The sequence below is a fragment of the Maniola jurtina genome, chromosome 8, assembly GCF_905333055.1.
Source record: "Maniola jurtina chromosome 8, ilManJurt1.1, whole genome shotgun sequence".
Lineage (NCBI taxonomy): Eukaryota > Metazoa > Arthropoda > Insecta > Lepidoptera > Nymphalidae > Maniola > Maniola jurtina.
Window position 1 is genome coordinate 5,206,473 of NC_060036.1, and position 24,049 is coordinate 5,230,521.

Here is a 24,049-nt window from a genome sequence, read left to right on the forward strand (position 1 = left end):
GTTATGGGTGCGTGCGATGCTCCTTATGCTTGAAAATCTCATTAGCTCTACCCGACTAGTCATGAAGTCGACAGTTCAAACTCATTCGGGAGTCCATGGTTTGATGCCGGGCATGCACCTCTAACTTTTCAGAGATATAATTATGTATGTACATTTTAAGCTTTCTATCACTTGCTTGTCCTACCTAACTGTGAACGAAAACGTAAGGAAACCTTCGAGTCTGAGATCTCCATATTTTCAAGCGTGTCCGCATGATGCGCTTGTTGGGTGAGTACTATGAAATATCTTACTTTTTTTGGCAACTTTGGGACTATCAGGTTTTAATAAAACGCATTATTTTATTTACACACTTTATTGAATAAACATAATGAAAACAAACATTAATTATATCGAAACTAACCATAATGACAGTATACTGTAACCGTACGTACAACATTTATATTAACATTAATCAATTCAATTCACAAAACGATTAGATATGTCGACAATTACATTGATATTTGAAAGATATGACAAGTGAAAATCTAACTGTTGAACTACGTGTCACCTATCTATAGTATCACTAATTTCTTGCAAAAACAAACCGTTAAGTACTACTTTTACTAAGGTTCTGTCTTCAAAAATTAAAAAAGTTTTTAAGAATCATATATACCTACAGAGCTGTAAAAAGCTACAGCTTCTGTTCAGATTATTTTCAAAAAATATATATTATCTCTTTAATAGAAAGTGTTCAGATTAAAAATAATGAGCTGGCGAACAAAACCGTGAACGTAATTGCTCAAAATAAAATTTTACATGTGAAGCAAACAAATGAAAGAATCTTATGAAAAACTTTACTATAATCATTATGTTTTGATTATTTATATGTGATCGAAAAATCGAAATTAGGACTCAACAGGTTTAGTCCGTTTTTCTTGGAAATGAGTTCAAGTTTGTAGTTACTGATTAAAATCCATTTTAAAATCATGACTCAAACTTAGTCCAGTTTCGGGCCGTTTTGCTTGGATTTCAGATTTGTATTCAGTGAAGATACAACATTCGGATTAAATAAAAAAATAAGTATTTTGATCAGAAGTTTAGTTTGCCAGTTCCTCAAATAATTTACTACATTAATAAAATACATAGGGTAGACGTAAATGGTTAGTTATAAATATTAATTTAAATCTACTCTCAACAATAATCTTGATAAAATACATAGTAGGTTTTTACATAGAAAAAATAGATTACTTAGCTATATTTCCCAATTGAAATCATTGCATAAAATACATGCGATCCAATAAATCACAACTTGCAATAATGAATGTATCTAGTCAGTATACCAATCTAATAAAATTACACCACCCACCACTAAATAGGTACATAAAAGTCTTAAGATTAATTTCGAACTAATTTCTAAGGGAAAGCATATAAAAATCTAATCATCAATGTATACTTAATTAATCATAGTTAAAAATATAAGATGCACATTTTTATTATTGCTCTGGATTGAATAAATTAGATTACCAACTTGCATTTCAAAGACAGAACCTTGTAGGTACAATAAAAATTCATGGATACGTGTAAGTAGGTATATAATTGGATTAAAATAAAATTTAATCACATGTTTAAAAGATATTTCAAATTCACGAGTTGAACCTATTTTCAGATGATAATTAATTATGGCGATACATAAATAAATAATTTTAGTATTTCATCGGGATTTCTGAATTTATTAGAAAGGTTACTTTGTTATAAAATAATTTTAAATGCTTATCAAAAGTGCAATAGCGACTGATCGATTTTGTTAGTAGTTATTAAACTGGCAATGATCTTAAACTATATTCAGTCCAAAAGTTCAAGTTTTATTCCTAAATGAAATTAGAAACAATATGGCACAGCCCACTTGCACAAGAATTGCCACGTTTTCGTATACACTATAGTATTCAATTACATCGAATTATTCATTTGACTGAGAAGGACAACTATGGGTGCCAAACAAGCAGAATCAGTGCATATGGGTTTCTCGCTTACATGGAGTAATTGCAGTCATAGTACGAACAGTGCAACACCTCTCTATCTCTCTCTCTCTCGGTTTGGCCATGCCGTGTAGATAAAAAAAAGCTGCGCAGAAGCATTGTCGCTATGATTGTGGGGAGCAGATGGTCGCCTATGTGCGAGCGAGATAAATAATTTTTGAGCGATAGTGTTCCACAATTAATATACTAGTCAAATAGCATATTTAACTTCCATTTAGCGCTCAGGGGCAATTATTATCAAATGGCAGACAAGGTAAAAAGACAACATAAAGCATCTCGCTCTCCATTTGTTCATTCGGATCTTTTGCATAGTTACTGCGAGCGTTATCCCAAAACGTATTTTACTTTTAATTATCTTGAAATAGTATATATTAGTTATTTTACCAATCATATTACATTTAAATATTCTCGTGTAACATAATTAGCTTTAGAAGTATTTGTAAAGTGACTTTAAACTTGTGAAGTAAACATATATATTGACTATAATAACAATTATTATTATTTTACCCTGATCTCTACAATATAAATTGAGATTTGAAGCTCCCAACGGGAGCGTGTATTTGAATGACAAAGACAATACATTAGGTATATGGAGTAGACTATTGTATGTAAACTGCACAACATGCTACACAACCCATTTATTCAATCATCTTAAACCTTGAGGTACGTTGTTTAATATGCACATTATATTAAGAAATGATTTTCTTCATTGTCCTTTTTCTTTAAATCGCAGTCTAAAAGGAATGATTTATAATTTTCATACAAAGTTTTCTCCACAAATGACAATTCTCACCATGCCCTAAGATTCACAAAATTCAATAGAGGGAATTCCAAAAAGGTGCAATAACAATTAAAAATTCAGGTGCTAACACGAATAAAAATTTACTATTACATTTAGTAAATATTTGCTAAAATTGATTTTTAATTACACTATTTTACAGCGCAGTCTGACCCTGTCTATAAAGGCTAATAATTAAGAAGTAATAATTTTTATAATCGAAGGAAACAGCAAAACATTAAACGTGAATCATTTAAACGCAAAAAAGTTCGTTTCTCATTTTAAATACGCATATTGCATTTGTACAACCAATTATGTAAGTATAAATCTTTGAATTAATATTTAAAATTGCAAATCTTCCGGACTCCCCGTCATTTCCTTCTTACTGCAGCCTTGCAACTCTTTACTTTGCCCCTAATGCATCGCAGTTTAAAATTGGCAGTAGGAGCTTAGCTAGTTGACGGTCAGGCTACATAATATCATTGGTTAATTCTAAATCCATTGGTACCTAGCAAGTATTGCAAATTGTAATGTTCATTATAAAAAAATCCTCAGTACTTTCATCATGACATTTTATGCCTGTGGCTGTGACCTAGTCCCGAAGTTGCGATACCTATTAAAATTATTGCATTGCGAATTCGTTTTTGACGTTATTATTGTTGTTTTGGTTAAAAATTCGCATTTGGTCCAATAGCAGAGAGTGCCAGTCGAAAGCGATTGCAATCGTCACATTGTAGCTGTCAAAATTTGGTGCTAGGCCCCCTGTAGAGTTTCACTGAAGTAAAACTTTCGTGCTTATTAATTTTAAAACATGATGCATTTTCCGCATTGTCTTATGCTACAATTAAATTCCAACAAAACTAACATGATTATAATTTCAGATCTAGCTTATTTTATAAGTATTTAAATAATTGAGCAAATCAAAATAACAGTAACAATAATACCTAAGATAATACGATTACAATATTTCATGTTTTATTTATTGCAAATTATATTAATATAATTATGTATACATACGTGAAAATAGTACATTTATTAAAATGTCATTGTACTAAATGTATAATATAACAACACCAATAGTCTAATAAATACTTCTTTATCAGAAAGTATCTGCGTTACAATTGCCATTACTAGCAAGCAATGTGAACGAAATAAATTGCCGCTTGTTCACATTCTTTAGAACGTTCTAGATTCTTTCTCCTCGACTCTTTATATCGCGGTGCTTCTATTAAGCGAATCCTAGAACTACCTCATTCCTCCTGACAGTACTCCTTCAGTTTAAACTGACGTAGCATGCAGCACAAAAATGCTTTTCAATCGTACATCACAGCTATAAAATTTCCTCTCTCTTTCGACTAACGTTTTAAATCTTTACGAGTACCTAATTCATATAGATTATATTCTATTTTACACCTGCTTGTTACTTATAGTTAAAAAGCTCTATACATTGTCTTATTTGTAATTTTTTTTAAATAAATAATTGAATTATGATTTTTATTGCTAAGATAAAATACTTAAGTGAGAGCACACACAATACATATCTCAATACTTTTTGCTTTTCATAATAAAACAAATAAAATGTATTTTAACACGAAATCATAGTGTCCAAACGAAATAAATTTTGACTAGAATTTACTAAATAAAATTTTTGTCTTTTATTTTCAGACCAATTTGACTAGCACTAGTATTAGCTGTAAACATAAAGTTTTAAATATAATTATTACTTACTATAAAATAGTTTTAAAAACGTCACAAACATAAAAAAAAATGTATGATATAGGTAAATTATACAATTTGGCACAAAATATTTAGTTCATAACGAAATATTGATAGGGAAGACGATAGGTTTAATAATATGTTATTTGGATATGTTTCCGAGCTCCTATCCTACTTGTGAAGGTTCTCTTAATCTAGGGTGCAAAATTAATTATTTGTGTTTGAAATGAATGTTTCCATATTTTAAGAATAGTTTAGAATAACGAGTGGTCTCTTTAAAATATTGACCTGAATTTTTCTTAGCATTTGTTATTTGTATTTGGCACAAAGACGTCAGTGAAAAAGTGGCACTGTTTTTCTAGATCAAAAATACTTTACTAGAAAGCATCTTAGTTCACTGGTCTTATACTTATCTTATCTCTATTATATTCTATTCTTTTTTATTTATTTTTTCATTTTTTTATGTCGCTTACCACAGACTATCTAAAATCTCAATCTAAGACTAAATACCATGAGCAGTCTGGAGAGGGCAATAAAGTAATTCAATTAAAATGTTCTTAATCCGCTAAATGTTAACTACTCCCAGAATAATTTAGCATAAATTCACAACAGTAATATGTCAAACAAATTCAAAAATCTTTGGCTTTGATCCCTGGACCAATAATATTCGACTTAACAACGCAGTTACCGATGTACACGAGGTGTCTATGTTAGAATTATTATTCAAATGTTAAATAAATTAGAAGACTATCACATTTAGTAACACTATTTTTACATCTAACGTCTTTTTTTGTGATAATAGACGAATATTTTAAAATATAATATACTGAATGTTTCAGTTCACCACCGTTTCTCTGTTAATGTAAGTTTCTTAAAGGATTTGATCCCATCGGTTTCGAAGACGCGCCGCGCTCGCACGACGAGCCTTGGTAACTTACAAGCTGGCGGCTAGTGACAACATAACTCATTATAAAAAGCAACATTCATTACGATTACCTACTTGCACGCACTCTTTTACGAGTTTCAACCTGCCAACAATTTATTCGAACTAACCTATGCAAAACATTTATGAATATTTTTCTATAATTAAAACATTCCAATTACAGGAAAAAATCGCCATTAACCGCAAGCTTGTAAGATTGCTTATTGTAACACCTAATTGCCAGGTAATTACGAATATGTTATTTACAAATATTGTCTTTAACCCTCTCACTCTGTTCGCTAATCTAACACTAAGCTACGTCAGCGGATCCGAGGTCGATTGTAACGCATCTACATCTAATGTACGCCGACGCTCGTTAGATCATTTTGAACAATATATTTGAGGTCAGCTGGGACCGACCATAACAATGAACAGAACCAACCGAAAATTATTTGACCGCTTAAATCCATAGTAAATTCGATCAGCTTAGTCACTCTCGACGTCGGAAATCTTATTCCCTGAACAGTGAACAAAGGTACTAAAACATAGAACAATTTATTAAACATCATGCACTCTGTATAATTTTATCGTCGTGCACTGTTCACGGACTGAACGAACTATCAAAATTTCAGTCCTTTAATTTAGTTCTCAATGAGTGCCATATTCTACCGCTCTCGCGACGACCGATCACACGATCCATAAGTCGTACTCCAATCAATCAAATATTGGAGAATAAATATAAGAATATCTAAAATACTTATAAACTCGTAACAAATGTAAACATACGTTCAGCTATTCGCCAATTGCTTCCCCTCTTGTTTTCCAATAGTTTGGTCAAATTTTTACTTGAAAAAATACATCGGAGCCAGATTCCCGTATTGCGGTTGGATGTAATAGCGGTCGGTGTTGTAAAACTTCGCAACGTTGGATGTCTGGCCTCGGAGCCCCATTCAATGGATCGGCGCCTTCACGATGTGGTTGGGCGCGATGTAGTGGTAGCCGGGCAGCGGCAGCCCGGCCGTCTCCATGGTGATCCTGCAACGTCAAGAGCACATGTAGCGTTGCGGCGGGCACGGACTATGCACAGTGTCGACATAGGCGGGGCTCGTGTCAGTAGAGGCTGGAATTATGGAGGAAAGTCGGTTTTAATGATAAGTGTGACTATGTTATATAAACGAGTGGACAAACTAGGATACAAATTCAAATTTAGGGAAAGAAACATCTTACCGGGATATTGGATGATCCAGTGAGCTGTAGGATGTAGGTTCTCGATGGACCGATTCAGCTTTCAGGTATCACAGGATTGGTCTGAGTAGACAGGATAGTGGCGTGGGTCTCGAGGAAGCTTTTTGTCAGACCTTATTAAAATATTTTTCTGCGCGTAACAGGCAAACATTTGATTAGGTAGAGAGGTGAAGAGGAAAAGGAAAAACGCACATTACTTTATGATTTTATTAAGATGTTCGTAACACTTTTTCTTAATACTAGCGAATAATACGATTCCTGAAAAGAAACTTTTATTATTTTAAGTTAACATGATTTAAATTACAAAAAATTGCAGGCAAAAAAACCGCATCCCACTCGGAACTATATCTAAATTTTAAAACATTCGAATTGGACCTCGATTTAAGTTCGCCCTAACTAACGATATAGTATAAAGATAAAACATTATTTTCTTCGCCACCCTATACATAAAGGTACGTTTCAGAGTCGCGACAAGCCGTAAAGAGACAAGTAACCGATTTCAATAAACATTATTAACTTGTTTGTCTGTAAGCCGGATGAATTAAGCCATTCAGAAACACAAAGGGTTACTATCTTTCGATAATTTTGAAGTAAAACTACGATTTTTTAAATAACAAAAAAATTACTTGGCTGAATAGAACATTTTATGTTAATGAACGAGAAGCCCATTTGTTCACGAATTTACGGCATTTTCATTCTGTATGCGCTCAGCAAACGTACCTTAACTAATTTTCTGCGATTTCTAAAGTACCTAACCTAAAGCTTGCGTTTAGCCTTAAAGGCAAGTGTCCACTTGCAAACTTACAGAAATCAGCTGTGGAAAGTCACTTGCACCATATAATCACTCGCAACAAATCAATATCTGCATTTAAAATAGTATTTCTATTTTAAAAACTTCTCGTAAAATAATTCGACTTCTGCTTTGATTGTTAGTGGAAACTTGGCCTTATACGTGTAACACTATAACGCTAAAAGCCCACTTTGTAGTCGCTTTTCTTAAAGTTAATAATTTTTTTGCAAAGGATTCATCCAAAGAGTCTTTCTTTGAATTAATCTTGTACAGAAAATGTAGGAGAGACAGGGTTATTTATATTTTCACAATATTAGTGCTTGTTCATGTTAACAATTGGCGGGTCTGGTTGCCGTACTACTAAAAGTAAGAAGTAACAGAACACTTACTTCATACATCTCTGCATGTCATTTAACCCAAACCCAACCAATAAGGTAGGTAACCCAATCAATAAGGTTTCCCAAATGATTGTGATTAGCCAATCAAGGGTTACATTTCTTAAGGAGTTTGAAATCAAACGGCTTTTCCCATCCCTGCTTTTAGCATTTGAACAGGGTAAGACATTTTTTTTTAATTTTAGGGTTCCGTGCCTCAAAAGGAGAGGACCACTTTATTGTCTGTCTCTCGTGTCTGTCAAGAAACCTATAGGGTACTTGATACTTCCCGTTGAATACCTAGAATCATGAAATTTGGCAAGTATGTAGATCTTTAAGCATACATAAGGGGAAAAATCCGAAAACCGTGAATTTGTGATTACATCACAAAAAGAATTAAATGTGGTCATGAACCAATATTAAGTATTTTCAACTTTCAAAGTAAGTAATAGTAAATAATTACTGTACCAAGTAGAACCCTCAGTACACGTGTCTGACTCGGCTTCTTGGCCGGTTTTTTATTCAGATAAATGTCAGCCCTTGACTGCAATCGCACCTGGTGGTAAGTGATGATGCAGTCTAAGATGGAAGCGGGCTAAGCTGGAAGGGATATGCCAGCTTTTATGAAACCCTTACCCCTTTTGTACCAAATGTACCACGCACGCGAGTTTAACCTGAACACGCACCAAATATGCGTTACAGTGCGACACGTTCCGCAAGCGTACCTAAACATTCCCTACCATTATAAAATACAAAACATTCCATCCTACAACTAACCTTAAACTAACCAATGACAAATTCTTCAGTATAAATATTAGAGTTGAAAGAGATGTAATCATTTTATTAAAACATATCGGATTTAAACTGAGATTTAAGTCTCACGTGTCCATACATACATACGTGTGTGTACGTTGTACTGTGCGTTTCAGACAAACTGATTACTTTGCACTGATATTTCGTATGTAAACTAGACATAACATTGTTTTCTTTAAACATCTTACAAATAATGCAAAAAGAAAATATAACTAAACGGCTACCAAGAACGAGTTTTATTTGATTTTTATAGCAAAAATCATCATCATCATCATCATCATCAGCCTGTGGACGTCCACTGCTGGACATAGGCCTTCCCTATAGAGCGCCACCACACCCGGTCCTCAGCCTTCCTCATCCAGCCACTTCCCGCCAGCCGCTTTATATCGTCGGTCCATCGTGCTGGAGGGCGTCCCACACTACGTTTGCTCAAACGCGGTCTCCACTCAAGGACTTTCCGGCTCCAACGGCCATCGCCTCTACGACAGGCATGGCCTGCCCACTGCCACTTCAGCTTGCTAATAGTCTGGGCTATGTCAGTGACCTTGGTTCTCCTGCGGATCTCCTCATTTCGGATCTTATCCCTCAGGGAAACTCCTAACATAGCCCTCTCCATAGCTCGCTGAGCAACTTTGAATTTGTGAACAAGGCCAGTTGTCAGTGTCCACGTTTCAGCACCATAGGTGAGGACGGGAAGGACCCACTGGTTGAAGACTTTTGTTTTCAGGCATTGAGGAATTGACGATGAGAAGACTTGACTTAGTTTTCCAAAAGCTGCCCAGCCTAGCCGAATTCTTCTGTTGGCTTCCTCATCGAAATTGCTTCTGCCTAGTTGAATTATTTGGCCAAGGTAGTTGTATTGTGAAACAATTTCGATGCCAACATTTTCGACGCGAACCGGTGTCGGGACAACGTGCTGATTGAGCATTATCTTTGTTTTATCCATGTTTATCCCGAGACCGACACGTCTGGAAGAGCGGCTTAGGCTACACAGCATCTCCTCGAGATCTTGCGGAGATTCTGCTAAGATAACCACGTCGTCAGCGAACCGTAGGTGTGAGATGTACTCGCCATTTATGTTAAGTCCTCGTCCTTTCCAGTCCAGCGTTTTGAAGAGGTCTTCCAGTGCACTGTTAAACAGTTTTGGAGATATTACGTCCCCCTGTCTAACACTCCTTCGCAATCTGATAGGTTTTGTCTGCTGAGACTGTATTTGGACGGTCATTGACGCAGAATCGTAAATACATCGCAGCACCTCGATATACCGCCAATCGACCTGGCATCTTTGCAATGATTCCAAAACAGCCCAAGTTTCGATAGAGTCGAAGGCTTTCTCATAGTCCACAAAGGCAAGACAGAGTGGGAGATTATATTCCTCTGTCTTCTGTATAATCTGCCTTAAGGTGTGTATGTGGTCTACGGTACTATAGCCTTTTCGAAACCCAGCCTGTTCTGGAGGTTGGAACTCGTCAAGTCTTCGGGCGAGGCGATTTGTAAGAACCCTCGAAAACAACTTATAAACATGGCTCAAGAGAGAAATCGGCCGGTAGTTCTTCAACAGCTCCTTGTCTCCTTTTTTAAAGAAGAGGATTACTACACTCTTGCTCCATGCTTTCGGCGTTGTTCCATTCATGATGACGTCATTAAATAACTCCTTAAGCTCTGTGAGTACAGGGGTACCTCCTGCACGTAGGAGTTCTGATGTGATGCCGTCATCACCCGGCGCCTTGTTGTTGTTGAGTTGTTTGAGGGCTATTCGCATCTCGCCAATGTCAATAGCAAAAATGTTTATTGCTAAAACGGGACAGTTTTGTTTAGTATGGAGGATATGGAACGCCCTTCTGGCATCAGTTTTCTCCTCCACTTTTAATATGGGTACCTTCAACTCAAAAGTGAATAGGCATCTTCTAGGCAAGCACGCTCCATCTTAGGCTGCATCATCACTTCAGTTGCAATCAGACCCGCTTGGGCTTGAGCCCAATTCCATAAATTAAAAAAAAAAAAAAAAAACTGAAAGTCAGAAGAACCGCGACTCATACAACTGAGTTGAAATATCGACAGATCAAAATTATCAAATTCATCGTGGTATGTATCCTTTACCTACATTATAATATATGTCTTTAAACCACGAAATAAGCTTAAAATCATTAAGTGGAAGTTCTAAAAAAAACAGACTATCTGAAACGCATAGTAACATAAACCATATTGCTTACCGACTATTCCTACTGTCATCATGGCGTTGTTTAATCTTATGTTATCAAACACGATCAAGTAATTAAAAAATACACAGAGTTAAAACTCATCTATCGCCATCAAACTATACTTCATTTCAATATTGTTACAGATTGCACAAAAACTACCATATAATAAACTTAGTAGTAAACAGTGGGGGGCCTTCTTTACGTACTCCGTGCTCTTGTACTACCAGATTTTAATACCTTAACAAACAACGAAATGTTTAATAGATCTATGATTAAATTTAAAGTTTGTACTTACGAATCAATTTAAACTTTGTGCTGAAGGTATTACAAGTTACTTTCGCCTGAGTGAAAATTTCTCATACATGGCCCATCCGCTTAACAGATTTTGAAGAAGTTTGGTACATAGGTAACTTGCATCCCGGAGGTGGGCGTAAGCTATTTTTTAACCCGGAAAATTAAATAAGTTTTTTTTTTAATTACCTCGTGCTACGCTTGTCTGTGTACATTAAATGATTACATTAAATGATTAAGTGTACAGAATGTAACACTACGGCCGGCCCCCTGTGTAAAATGTGACACTGGAGTTGGGTTGATCTTTTTTTGTATGCAATGATCAATAAATTTTGGCCCTACAAAATTACATTATATAGCATGCTTACTCCAATGCTACGTTAGTTTACTTGAAAACTTCTGTTTCTTCAGAAAACCAAATGTTTCTGACTCTGACTAAAAGTAATCCTATTTCTATTGAAGTATAGCTTGATGTCTCCGCTAGACACCCTGTATTTCAATTACAAATAGCCTTCTATACAATCATTAAAACGCGAAGCACTCTGTATATTCTACAGCATTTAAGCTTCTACGTAATGTCTACTATTGTCACTTTTCTAGATACCGTTACATGACTATTGCTTTTGGTGTAGTATCGAAAAAGAAAAGAATATGTAAATAATAAAATTAAAAAATCCAATATGATTTATAAGTTGTGTATAAGTGATTTAGTGATGACAAATCTACGTCAAATAAAATAAAAGGATTTTGATGACTACTGATAAGGCCTGGTCCTAAAGAAAATTGAGACAAAATATGAAAAGATTTTTTTTTATAAAAATTAAATTACAATTTTTACTCTAGTATAAATCATGACTTATGTAATAAATATAATGGATATCTACAAAGGAAAATAGGTAGGTTGGAAAGTAATAACATAATATAAATTTTGGACAAGTCCAAACCAGCAAGGTAGGGGAATTATTTTCTTATTTTTTTTCAATTGTTTGCTAAATAAATGTTTATAATGTTAGGGAGTGAATAGATTTTATTGTTTTTATTATTTATGTGAATTATTTTCATTACTAACCAACCTGTGCATAACTCAGTAAATCCAAACAGTCTTAAATTTTCAAATACGATATTTACAGTGCTTTACAAGTATTTTTTTTTTCAACTGGCTTTACTGCATTTACAAGCCATTGACATTATTGCATTATATCATCATTATAATACATATATTGTGAGTAGCCAAAATGGATATTTTGTGGTTTAGTCAGATGTAGAGACACTGCAAATTTCGTATTAAATCATAAATATCTAAATAAAAAAAAACGATTTTGATTTTTTTACGATACTTAGCTACAAGTTAACACATTTTGTTTGTTTATAAGACTAAAATTGACCTTTAAATGAAAAAAGAATCGAGACCAACTAAGAATTGCGCCCGGGCTCTATAATATTATTGATACTATCAATATTGCAACAATACGGTGCGTTGGGTTAAATATATGAACTAAAATATTTTTTGACCTAAAATGGATCACTTACTTTTTTAAAAGATTATTGACATTGGAATTTAATGACTCAGATCGATTTCACTTTAATTTGAAAAATATATTTGTAGTTAACCACTCGGCAAGAAAAACTTGAAACTTCATTATTTCGATCCATTAGAAAATCGGGCAAATATAAAAATTCTGTTGTACTTCTTTAGAAGGAGCGGTAAGTCTAGTTTGGGGCGCAACGCCCCGACTACGTGAATGACTTCAGATTAGTATCGAAAAATAAAGAAATTCTCGTGAAACGTTTCTAGAACGATATCGATATCTTTGGATGCGCGCGCTTAGTAGGGGTTATATTTGTTGCGCTCCTTGGAGCTCTTGGCGGGCGGGTCGTCATCGCCGCGGCGCGCGAAGCCCTTATGCGCGCGGTGCACGCCCGTGGTCTGCACGGGGCTGGCGGAGCCGGCCAGCAGGTCGGACAGACCGCCGAGCGCGGACAGCGAGCTGAGTGCGCCCAGCGCGCCGCTCTTGCTGAGCAGCTGCGCGAGCGGGATGGCCGAGGCCAGCGGGCTACTGCTGCTGCCGCTCGCGCCCGATGCGTTACCCTCCAGATTCGCCTTCTGAAGCTCCACACTGCGGGAGCGGGACAGGACTATCGTGAAGGCCAGGCGACAACCTGGGACGTCTCGATGCTTTCCCTATCTTATTTCAAAGGCGCTGATCCGACATAATCCCAACTGTTTTACAGGTAACCAGGGTAATCGTAAACAGGGATAATTGGAAACATGATAATTTTTTTATAAATATGATGACGTTCTAATGTCAAAAGATCCTACGTTTGTATGGAAATTTTAGTTTGCTGGGCACAACTTCTTATCCAACAAAAAAAAAGCGAAAATAATATGCTAATGACAACATGTCTTGGATGCGTTCTGTTATTCTTATCGGTATATCTAAAAATAATATATCACATACAATCACTAAATTGTATTGTGGGGCCATTTCGTGATTGTCACAGAAACTATTCCGTGTTTAAATGTTACATCATATAAAAAATCCACGAACATTAAATGGCCCGTGGCATATGTTTTTTTGCCTAGATGTAGGGTTTGTAGAATCAGAGCTTGTAAGTAGAGTTATTTGTTATTTATTGTTATAAATGTGATACAGTCAAGAGCACTTAAGAGCTATATACTTTGGACTTGTGATAGGTCCCATGAGCAGCACAAATCGAGGCTCAGCTAGTAGAGATCACATAACCTTTTAACAGTGAACGCATTATGAACTTGTGAATCTTGGCAACTAAATTTACATGAAATGTTTTTGGTGCATTTCTTTTTGGCAGGTGCCCTAGATTTTTTTGAGATTTATTTCTTGTACATCATTTTCATGTCTCACTCTCTATCGTAACCTCTTTTTTTAAAGCTTTTATTAAACTTGCAATGTATGTAACTATGTTTGTTCGGGTGGAATCTTGCAACTCAATTTTCAACTGCTGCAATATGCGATTCCTACCCTACATACCCTATTTCAGTCTTCCAGGACTTCAGGAAGTACCCTACAATTTTTGATTAGAAATTTTGAATTATGATGATCATTTTATTAGTCACGAAATCGACTTATTTCAGGTATCAATAAATCTGAAACCATAAAAGCTAGATAATTGATACCTAAGTATCTAGTTTAATAGGAATTTTTCAGCAAACTTATCAAACACACTAATGTGTTTAATAAGTTTGCTGAGGACACCTTATCCTGAAAATTTCAGCTTCCTAGCGTCATCCAGACCAGAGCTATGACAGTTCGAAAATACGACGAAATGCTTCCAGAAAAGGTACGTAGCGCCCAGTCCTTTAGATTGGCTCGTCTTGGCGGGGGCACTTCCGTGCCCCCTGATTTGACTTTGACTTTGACAATGAGTTTAGTATTAATAAATAATTAATAAAATTGTCCTCCCAAGTTTTTTGCAGTCTTGTGAATGTTATCACATTTTTGAAGCAAAGCTTTTTTCACGTACGGGCTTCGCCGCCGCGGAGTGAGAAAACGTTACCGTGATAACTTTCCCGACACACACGAGATTTTTGTATCGACCGATTGAATGAACCGGACTTGATCGGGCCTGACAGGACAGGTCTGGACAAGACACAACTGGACCATCTCAGTCCGGTCAAATTTAGTTTCACAGAACGATGTATAGCAGCTACGCTTCTGGCGGGCTTCCCCTTGATGGCACCTGAATTTTTAAAACCTCTCTGAATTCAGTATGTTTTTGAAACCTGTTTACAATTACCCTGGTTGACTCTGTTGTTTAAAAAATATTACCCTGTGTATCTATACCTACATTATTATATTATAAAACGATAAGCTTACACCGCATCTGTCAAAAATTTAAGATTTTGCATCTAGGTTTTCTCTATAACGTAGACCTCCACTAAGATTTTCAGAAATTTTACGAGTACCTGGGCGAGCTGAAGTTGTTTAATCAATGTATACAAACATTACGTTGTTTTTATTAATTATGTAAATTACGAGACTTTTGTCTGACATAGATAGTTAATCGATATTTTCTTCATACTGCAAACGACAAATTAGTTAATAAATTTACGGGACGAGAGAAAGTTTTGTGAACATTACAGTATTTTTACTAGTAGCAGCTGTTCAAAAAAAAAAAATTCAAAATTCAAAATATTTTCATTCAATTAAATTTTACGAGTGCTTTTGAATCGTCCAAATAATCTACCACTGGTTCGGAATGCCGTTTCTACCGAGAACAACCAGCAAGAAACTCGGCGGTTGCTCTTATCAAGTATTCAATTTACAATATGCCTGTTAGTAACTGTTTTACGCAATTAGAAAGTGTATTTATTTGACACGGCATATAATATATGGATCAGCACATCTTTCAAAATTACTATATTAATTGTCTTATACCGGATCAGAAGCCATAATATCAAGAATTTGTAGAACGTTGCAGTCATCGAAACGCCCCATCAAAAGGTAAAGACAAATCAAAGGATGTACAGGGAATGTTAAATAAACTTTTTCAAAGGTGGACGAGGCTTGTTCGTATTGGACTAGTGAGCGGATCAACTTACGTTCTTTGGACAGTAATGAGGGGGAATTTATTTGGGAATGAGTAAGCATGTTTCTTATGTGGTGAACACTGTCAAGCCACTTACCTCATGTTGATGAGGTACTGGGCCAGCGCCACGGAGTCGGGGTTGCCAGTGATTGTGATCGTGCGGTCAGTGCTGCCACCTTCGCGCTCCTCACAATTTGATATCCGGATCATTGCGCCCGATATTTGACGAATCTCCGCAATTTTAGTACCACCCTGAAAATTTTTAAGTAGGTACTATTAAATAGTAGAAATCCATAGGTACTAATATTATAATACGAAAGTGTGTCTGTCTGCCACGTTATCACGGCCCAACCGTTGAACCAATTTTAATGAAATTTGGTGCAGATACCTATTAGCCATGCTAATCATGACTAATAATCCCCTTCCCCTCCAATTAAGCGTAAAGCTTGTGCCAGGAGTGGGTACGACAATAGTGCAACGGGTGGGGTTTGAACCGCCGATCTTTCGGAATTCAATTCGGAGTGAATTGAATTCCGAAAGATCAACCGTTGATCTATCGAGGCTCTACAGGAGTACTTGCAGCGTGCATGTGCAGACGCATACCTTGCCGATGATGCAGCCGATGAGCTCGTTGGGCACGGTCATCTCGTGCGACTGCTGGTTGGCGGCGGGCTGGTTGCGCGTCTGGTTGGACGTGCGCAGCTGCGAGCCGGCCAGAGCCGCCAACGCTGGGAGAGCGCACACTTGCAGCGTTAATAAACGAGACAATTAGACACACTAGTACTTCCGATTTACTAAACATTAGTAATAATTAATTGTAACTGTTACATGTTAATCTTGACCTTTACTCATCGCCCAACTTTGATTTGCGCTTGGCCGACTATCGAATGCTACTTCACTGCTGAACTTATAACTAACGATCATGGATTGTTTCGAAATGAATCGAGTATGCACTTATCAATGTTGCGCATGATTAAAAGCAGAGATTTATTCATAGTTTGAGTACCCATAATAATTTAAAATACATATAACTTTTTTTAAGTATCACTAAATATAATGCTCCTAGCAAATTTTCGCTTCGTACTTAGCGAAAATTTCGTTTCCTATTTCGTAAACTAATACAACAGTCGACACCGTAGGGCGTAGGCTAATGGCATTTTAATTGCGACAATGGCAGTATCATCCTCACAGGTTTATATAAAAATCTATACTTGAAAGGGTTCAGTTTAAGAATAAATAAGATGGTACTGCCATTGTCGCAATTAAAATGCAGTAACCCTACGTTGTCGTATGAGTTTACAAATTGCGAAAAACCAAATTGAATTTCGCGGGCAGACCCGTCGCATCCATCTTAAATGCTTTGTGTAATTTTTTTACACACAGATATTATAAAACTCCAGATAAGTATATAAAGTTCGTACAAAGACAAATTCACATACGCATAGCGAGACAAGACTACATAGATATTGGCGCGAGACTTACGCACCTTCTGACACCTTCGAGCGTGCTTCAAAAAATGGCGGCCCGTTAGCCGGGTAGCCAATGACGTAACAGAAACGTCTATATTTGCGTTTTGGGGTATGAAATCCTTTGTGGATAGGTTTGTAATGATTTCCTTGAAAATCTTCTAATATCAAATAGCGCTGAATAGGTTCTTAGGCTTGATACAGTTACATACGACAAGGATGCACAGAATTTAAAATTGGAGGGCTTTTTGTATTTACCTGCTGGATTGAGACCGCCAGTCCCTGCGGGTCCGAGTCCTCCTAGCCCGAGCGCGGCCAATCCTGCTAACGGTGATTTAGCCAACCCTCCCATCTGAAATGTATTGTTGCGTCATAATATTTTGATTCCACCTCAAAGATAATACAAAATAAAATGTTCAAGCTCCAGCTGCTTGTTTTCGTCTCCGTTGACATGGTCAGGATAGGATCGCCGGAAAGGGTTGCCTGGGTAGAAAAAAGTTACAGAATGATCAATAATGCTCCAGAGAAAATTCGCATTTCTTCAATTAATTTAATCCAGCTCTAATTAATGCTGTAGATAGTTTCACTTGTATCTGAATGAAACTAATTGAAGATTGCAGAGTTTCATAGCATGAGATACAGCTCTGAGAGTTTTATTTTCGTTTCTGAGATTCCACCACATTGTGAGTTACGAGTGGTGCTGCCCGTGAAAAATGCATTTACTAGTTCAGGAGGAAAAATTGAATTGAATTCTAAAATATAATAAAAGTAGTGTCATGTTTATCATGCACTTCACGGTTAATCGACGATTTTATCTCGTATCACAAAAGATCGGATAAGGCGTGGTAGAGGAGAGGTGCAAATATAGGAATGTTCAAAAAAACGTATGCGCCACTTTAATGCGAGTGAATGTTTATAATATGAAGCTTGTCTCGGCGATGCCAGAAAACAAACAGATAAAGCTTGATATAAATATTAATCGTAACTAATTTACTTATACATTTCCGACAATGAACAACGTATATCTGTGCTGAAAATAATGAGTCTATCTACAAAGGGACGGGGGCACGTGCAATTACAAAAGCTAGGAATTTTCCTACGTTTTTCAAAGCGAGGGATACCAGCGCAACTAATTTTATAGTTACATTCCACACCGTTGGGGAGTTCTACATGGAACTGCTCAGAATTATTACCACTACTAGGAAGTCGAACCACACATTCAAACCACTTAAAAGGATATTATGGGGCAGCACCAATCAAATCGCTCTCTGTCCCTCATACCAACCTCATAGAGTTACCAAATACATAGTGATACCAAAATTATGTTGTTTTTAATGTATTTTATAGCATTTCTTTATGACTTAAAATGAGTGAGGGCTCTTCTATAAACAACAACATTCTTGGATAAAATGTTTAGAGAAGATTATGCTAAATTATAAGAATATAAAATACATATATAGTCTCGAAATCGAAATTTTGTTAATATTTTTATAAAAGCCAATTAAATAATATTGTAACCTACTTTTGGGCAAAGACACCTCATTGTTGTGAATAGGCGCGTCACCTCAGAGTTCGATAAGTTTCTATTAACATTTAGACGACGCTAGAAAGATTCTAAGAGCTTCAGGTTTTGTATAAGAGTATAAGAGTTGTCAGATTGAAAGTCGGGCGAAGTCGGGCTGTACGAGGATGCGCGGTGCAGCAGGTCAGTTCCGTACACTGCGAAGTGTTCAACAAATAACTGGGTAAAGCGCGTTTTCACCAGGCCGCCTGGGCAGAAGGACTTGGGTAGTTTGACGAAGTCATTCTACAAAACTTGTTTACACTTAACTTATCACTTGAAAACGTTCCAAATGCCAACTGATTTTTGACTTTGTTGTATGGACAAATGCCAAAAATCAGGCATGTCAAAAGTTCTAAAATTTCAGTAATCGGCAGTAACTCGTAAGCCACTAAGATACGGAATAGACCTGCAGGGGATGTGTATAGTTGTGAGTTTACAGTAGTTGGGGTGGGGGTGGGCTCTATGAGGTCGGGTGGGCTCGGCTCACTCACGAGGTGGTGGTCGTGCAGCGGCGGCAGCAGGTGCGCGGGCGGCAGCGCACCCACCAGGGGCGGCTTCATCTCCAGCACGGGGAACACGGGCGCGCACACCGCCTGCACACCGCCCCACACGTCACACACTATCCCAGAACCTACCCTACCTATTACATACGACGCGGCCTGCATACATAGACCTAGCTCATTGACGATTCGTCATTATAATAATACACACTGTACCACTGTACCACTCGACGACGGATGAGTACCAAGAAAAGGCTCCAGCTCAAAATTTTCACATGACGATTCGTCCCGATCTAATCTGCTGTAGGTATCTTTACACACAGACATCACTAAACTGTGCTATAGTTACTCAATCGTAACTGTACTCGGTCTCGACGACTCTTAAGACAAAATTATCAGTCGAAACGAGATCGAGTACAGCTTTGTCATTGACAATACGCGATTCCCAGTCCAAGAGATGTCGTTTGACTTTTTGGCATTTAGGACCTCACCACCTCCGTCCGCTACGAAGCGTCGTTTCAAAAGCTAAAGGTCTTTGAAAAATGCTGCTAATGATTGGGTCCCAAAAAATAAACGACAAATTCTTAAAACGCTCAAAATGATGAAGAAAGGGGAGATGTGGTCAATTTAAGACATGTTTTCAGGAGTACCGCTTTTTTCTTCTTCAGATTAACATGATGTACAAATTTTATGGCAAGAGAAGCGTCCACGTTGGAAGAAGACAGTTGGAACTTATTTAATTCCGATAAACGCAGAATTTTTCTTTGACGTTTCTTCAGTGCAGATATGGCTCCTTTAACATATCCCTTAACAGTTCAATATTACAGATTGCGTTCCGCGCGTATTGTAATGTTGGCTAAAATAATTATATTTATTCATGTTTGAGAAAGTAAAGCCTATAATATAGTTCAATGGTCAGAGTAAAATAGAGGGACCATAGTAAATGCTATCAACAGACAGCAATGAGATTTATTTTATCATTTTTATTGAAATACACGTTCTACTGGACTACTTACATCTTGCGCCGGTACAGCGTAGTTTCCTTGGATAGTGTAAGCTTGACCCCCGGCGAGAATGACTGGCCCCGCTACATTTGGCTTTGGTCTGTATGGGATTGTTGCGCCTTTTGGTGGACTCTGTAAGAGGTACAGTCAGAGTAAGAATAATATGATACTACTCAAATAAACAGAGGTTCGACGAAGCTGTCTAGACAGAGCAATCGTTTGGTAGGACGAAGGAATGATCTGAACCGGCCTAGGTAGTTAGGTCTATCACAGTTCACGACAGGTCTAACAAAGCGTCGAGTCTTTGACGTCACTGGGAGGCGTCAAATTCGCAGGTGCATTGACGCAGTAGCCCTAAAGTAGCCATATTTTTCTTTGATTTTACGTAACCAATAACCATAGCCTAATATTATGACATATCGTCGATTCAGACAGCTACAATGTCACGATCACAATCACCTCTGATTGGTTGACAGTCGCTCACTATTGGCTACAACGCATTGTTGTAACAAGAATACCCTAAATTCAGCCAATCACGATTGCGGAATCGAAGTGCAGGATCAAACGGAGATTTTCTTCATTCTAGTTCAATCTGGCCCTATGTTGAGGAGTCGTCGGAATCGTCAATCACCACGAGATACAAGTGTAAATTAAAAATTTAAAGCACCCCCGACAAGTGAAGGTTACAGTAACTAGAAAAGAGCTGTTAACTTTCAAACGGCTGAACCGATTTTCTTGAATTATAGCTAAGAACACTCTCGATCAAGCCACCTTTCAAACAAAAAAAAAACTAAATTAAAATCGGTTCATTAGTTTAGGAGCTACGATGCCACAGACAGATACACAGATACACACGTCAAACTTATAACACCCCTCTTTTTGGGTCGGGGGTTAAAAAGGCGCCGGGTTACCGTATCACTCTTTATTTTGTGGTAGAGTCAAGTCACAAGTAGGTAACATTAGATGAAAATGTATTGAATAATAAATATAAATATTGTATTGTATGTTGCGCGCCAGGAATTGGCAAACTGTAGGAGCTATTTATAAATATAACAAGACCTTGTGCACAATTTATGCAATGTATTACACAGTGCACAATTTATGCAATAAATAAATGAGCGTACTTCTAACATGACGCAGCAGATGTGGTAAATGCACTGCGTGATGGCATCGCACGTCCCGCTGATGGTCACCGCTCGCTCCGTGGAGTTCGGCAACATTTCACTGGCTACCTGCAAAACAAATCCTTTATTAGAAAGCTTGTATCACTTGCGTGGACTAGACAAATTACGAACCCTTAAAATACTTTAAAAAGACACCAATATCAATTTTGTCAAAATATGGTATTTTTATTGATTGATAATATTGAACTTGAACAAGCCAACATGCATGATGAACCGAAGGGTGATGGGCGCTCGTGGCCCGCCGCCGCCACTTTTACTGCGAAGAGCTAAATGCTCACTGACCTGTATGTTAGCTCCAGTGACGTCTCTGATCTCCTTGATCTTGGAGCCGCCCTTGCCGATGAGCGAGCCGCACTGCGACGCGGGCACGATGAGCCGCAGCGTGATGGGCGCTCGTGACCCGCCGCCGCCACTTTTACTGCGAAGAGCTAAATGCTCACTGACCTGTATGTTAGCTCCAGTGACGTCCCTGATCTCCTTGATCTTGGAGCCGCCCTTGCCGATGAGCGAGCCGCACTGCGACGCGGGCACGATGAGCCGCAGCGTGATGGGCGCTCGTGACCCGCCGCCGCACTTTCACTGCGAAGAGTTAAATGCTCACCGACCTGTATGTTAGCTCCAGTGACGTCTCTATCTCCTTGATCTTGGAGCCGCCCTTGCCGATGAGCGAGCCGCACTGCGACGCGGGCACGATGAGCCGCAGCGTGATGGGCGCTCGTGACCCGCCGCCGCCACTTTTACTGCGAAGAGCTAAATGCTCACTGACCTGTATGTTAGCTCCAGTGACGTCCCTGATCTCCTTGATCTTGGAGCCGCCCTTGCCGATGAGCGAGCCGCACTGCGACGCGGGCACGATGAGCCGCAGCGTGATGGGCGCTCGTGACCCGCCGCCGCACTTTCACTGCGAAGAGTTAAATGCTCACTGACCTGTATGTTAGCTCCAGTGACGTCCCTGATCTCCTTGATCTTGGAGCCGCCCTTGCCGATGAGCGAGCCGCACTGCGACGCGGGCACGATGAGCCGCAGCGTGATGGGCGCTCGTGACCCGCCGCCGCACTTTCACTGCGAAGAGTTAAATGCTCACTGACCTGTATGTTAGCTCCAGTGACGTCCCTGATCTCCTTGATCTTGGAGCCGCCCTTGCCGATGAGCGAGCCGCACTGCGACGCGGGCACGATGAGCCGCAGCGTGATGGGCGCTCGTGACCCGCCGCCGCCACTTTCATTGAACTGTGAGCACCACTGGAAAAGTACCAGTAATATGTTACATAGCTTGTGATTACTAATGTAAGCTCACCAATTTGAAACCAATCAAAACTTGATCTGAGACTGGCGATTTGTACTTATGAAGCCTGAATAGCTCAACGGTTGAGGAGCAGACTGAACTCCGAAAGGTTGGCGGTTCAAACCCCACCCGTTGTACTATTGTCGTACCCACTCCTGGCACAAGCTTTACGATTAATTGAAGGGGAAAGGGGAGTATTAGTCATGATTAGCATGGCTAATATTCTTTTTTTTTTAAACATATTTTTACTGAATATGACGACAAATACTTGTTGATGTGGATATAGCTTTGTGGATTGTTGCAGATTAATTATTTTTAGGCTCAAAGTTTTGTGTTCACAACTCAATTGTGCATGAAAATGTTATGAACAAATAACCTTCAGATTTACAATAATTGATTAACTTTACAGATTGTGTTAACTTGTAAATAGCCAAAATATTTTATGAATATTACAAATTATAATTACCTCCTCAAATTTCTTGCAGATGAGAGTAAATGCTTTGAAAATAGCAGTTGTGTTGCCAGTGACTGTGACAATACGCTCTGGACACGATCCATCTGATATGTTGATTTTAGCTCCAGACTGCAACAAAATAAAACACCATCATATCATATATAATATTTGTTGTATATAATGATACACATAACCGATAACTTTGTTTTTTGCGCCATTAAGAGTAAAATTTGGAAAAATTATAAGTAAATATTAAGGTTGAAACACAAAAGATTCCAAAATACTAAACTTGAGCTGAAAGTATATCTTTAATTCAAAAAATTCAGTTATTATTTGTTTTACTCACCTCTTCTCTAAATCTTTTGACGATTTCTCCTTTTTTGCCAATAATACTGCCAACTTCCTGCAAAAAGAAGAAAAAATAACTTTTACTTAATTGTGAGTAACAAGATACAATTTTTCTTTGGATCAACTGAAATAACTTCTGTGTAGTGAAGTGGCAAGCATTGGCAAGTATTGTGCAACAAACGCACGCATAATTAATGCAGGCGCATGAAGATTTATATCGCACAAAAGATTTCCTGTCTGGTGTCCATTAATAGACGGAGCATTGCAATTCTTTACTACAATAATAGTATCTGGATGCACAATGACAGTTTTAGAGTGCGGGCAATATAATGCCGGGCCTGTTTCCTGGCAGCATCTGTGGTTGACTTCTGCAGTATGTGAACAATGCTCATGCGTCACTCTCCACTCAAGTAATACATCTTATAACACACAAATAGAAACGAGACTGACTATACAATCCTACGTAAGTTCAAAGAACTCTGTACTACTACACTAAGTATTTTATTTAATAATATTATTGATAAATATTTGCAT

The 24,049-nt window shown here is 37.8% G+C and overlaps 1 protein-coding gene and 1 long non-coding RNA gene across 6 annotated transcripts in view; both read right to left on the reverse strand.

Moving 5' to 3' along the window:
* Window positions 1-336: 336 nt before the first annotated feature.
* LOC123867643 (poly(rC)-binding protein 3) overlaps window positions 337-24,049 on the reverse strand; it is a 217,222-nt gene continuing 193,509 nt past the window's right edge. For 4 of the 5 annotated variants that reach the window (XM_045909797.1, XM_045909795.1, XM_045909796.1 and 1 more), the window contains 10 exons: window positions 23,514-23,570; window positions 23,180-23,296; window positions 22,518-22,670; window positions 21,370-21,477; window positions 20,258-20,377; window positions 19,233-19,334; window positions 17,436-17,529; window positions 16,315-16,454; window positions 15,809-15,963; window positions 10,431-13,262 (listed from right to left, as the gene is read on the reverse strand). In XM_045909797.1, the coding sequence (XP_045765753.1) occupies window positions 12,971-13,262; window positions 15,809-15,963; window positions 16,315-16,454; window positions 17,436-17,529; window positions 19,233-19,334; window positions 20,258-20,377; window positions 21,370-21,477; window positions 22,518-22,670; window positions 23,180-23,296; window positions 23,514-23,570 (1,338 nt within the window). In that variant the 3' untranslated portion in view covers window positions 10,431-12,970. Of the gene's footprint in view, window positions 6,467-10,430; window positions 13,263-15,808; window positions 15,964-16,314; window positions 16,455-17,435; window positions 17,530-19,232; window positions 19,335-20,257; window positions 20,378-21,369; window positions 21,478-22,517; window positions 22,671-23,179; window positions 23,297-23,513; window positions 23,571-24,049 lie in introns of those variants that run through there. The other variant, XM_045909799.1, reaches the window with a different exon arrangement.
* On the reverse strand, window positions 14,187-14,980 carry LOC123867646. The gene is made up of 3 exons (XR_006796470.1): window positions 14,971-14,980; window positions 14,349-14,530; window positions 14,187-14,299 (listed from the first exon to the last, which is right to left on the reverse strand). It is a non-coding gene; the product is annotated as an uncharacterized LOC123867646 (long non-coding RNA).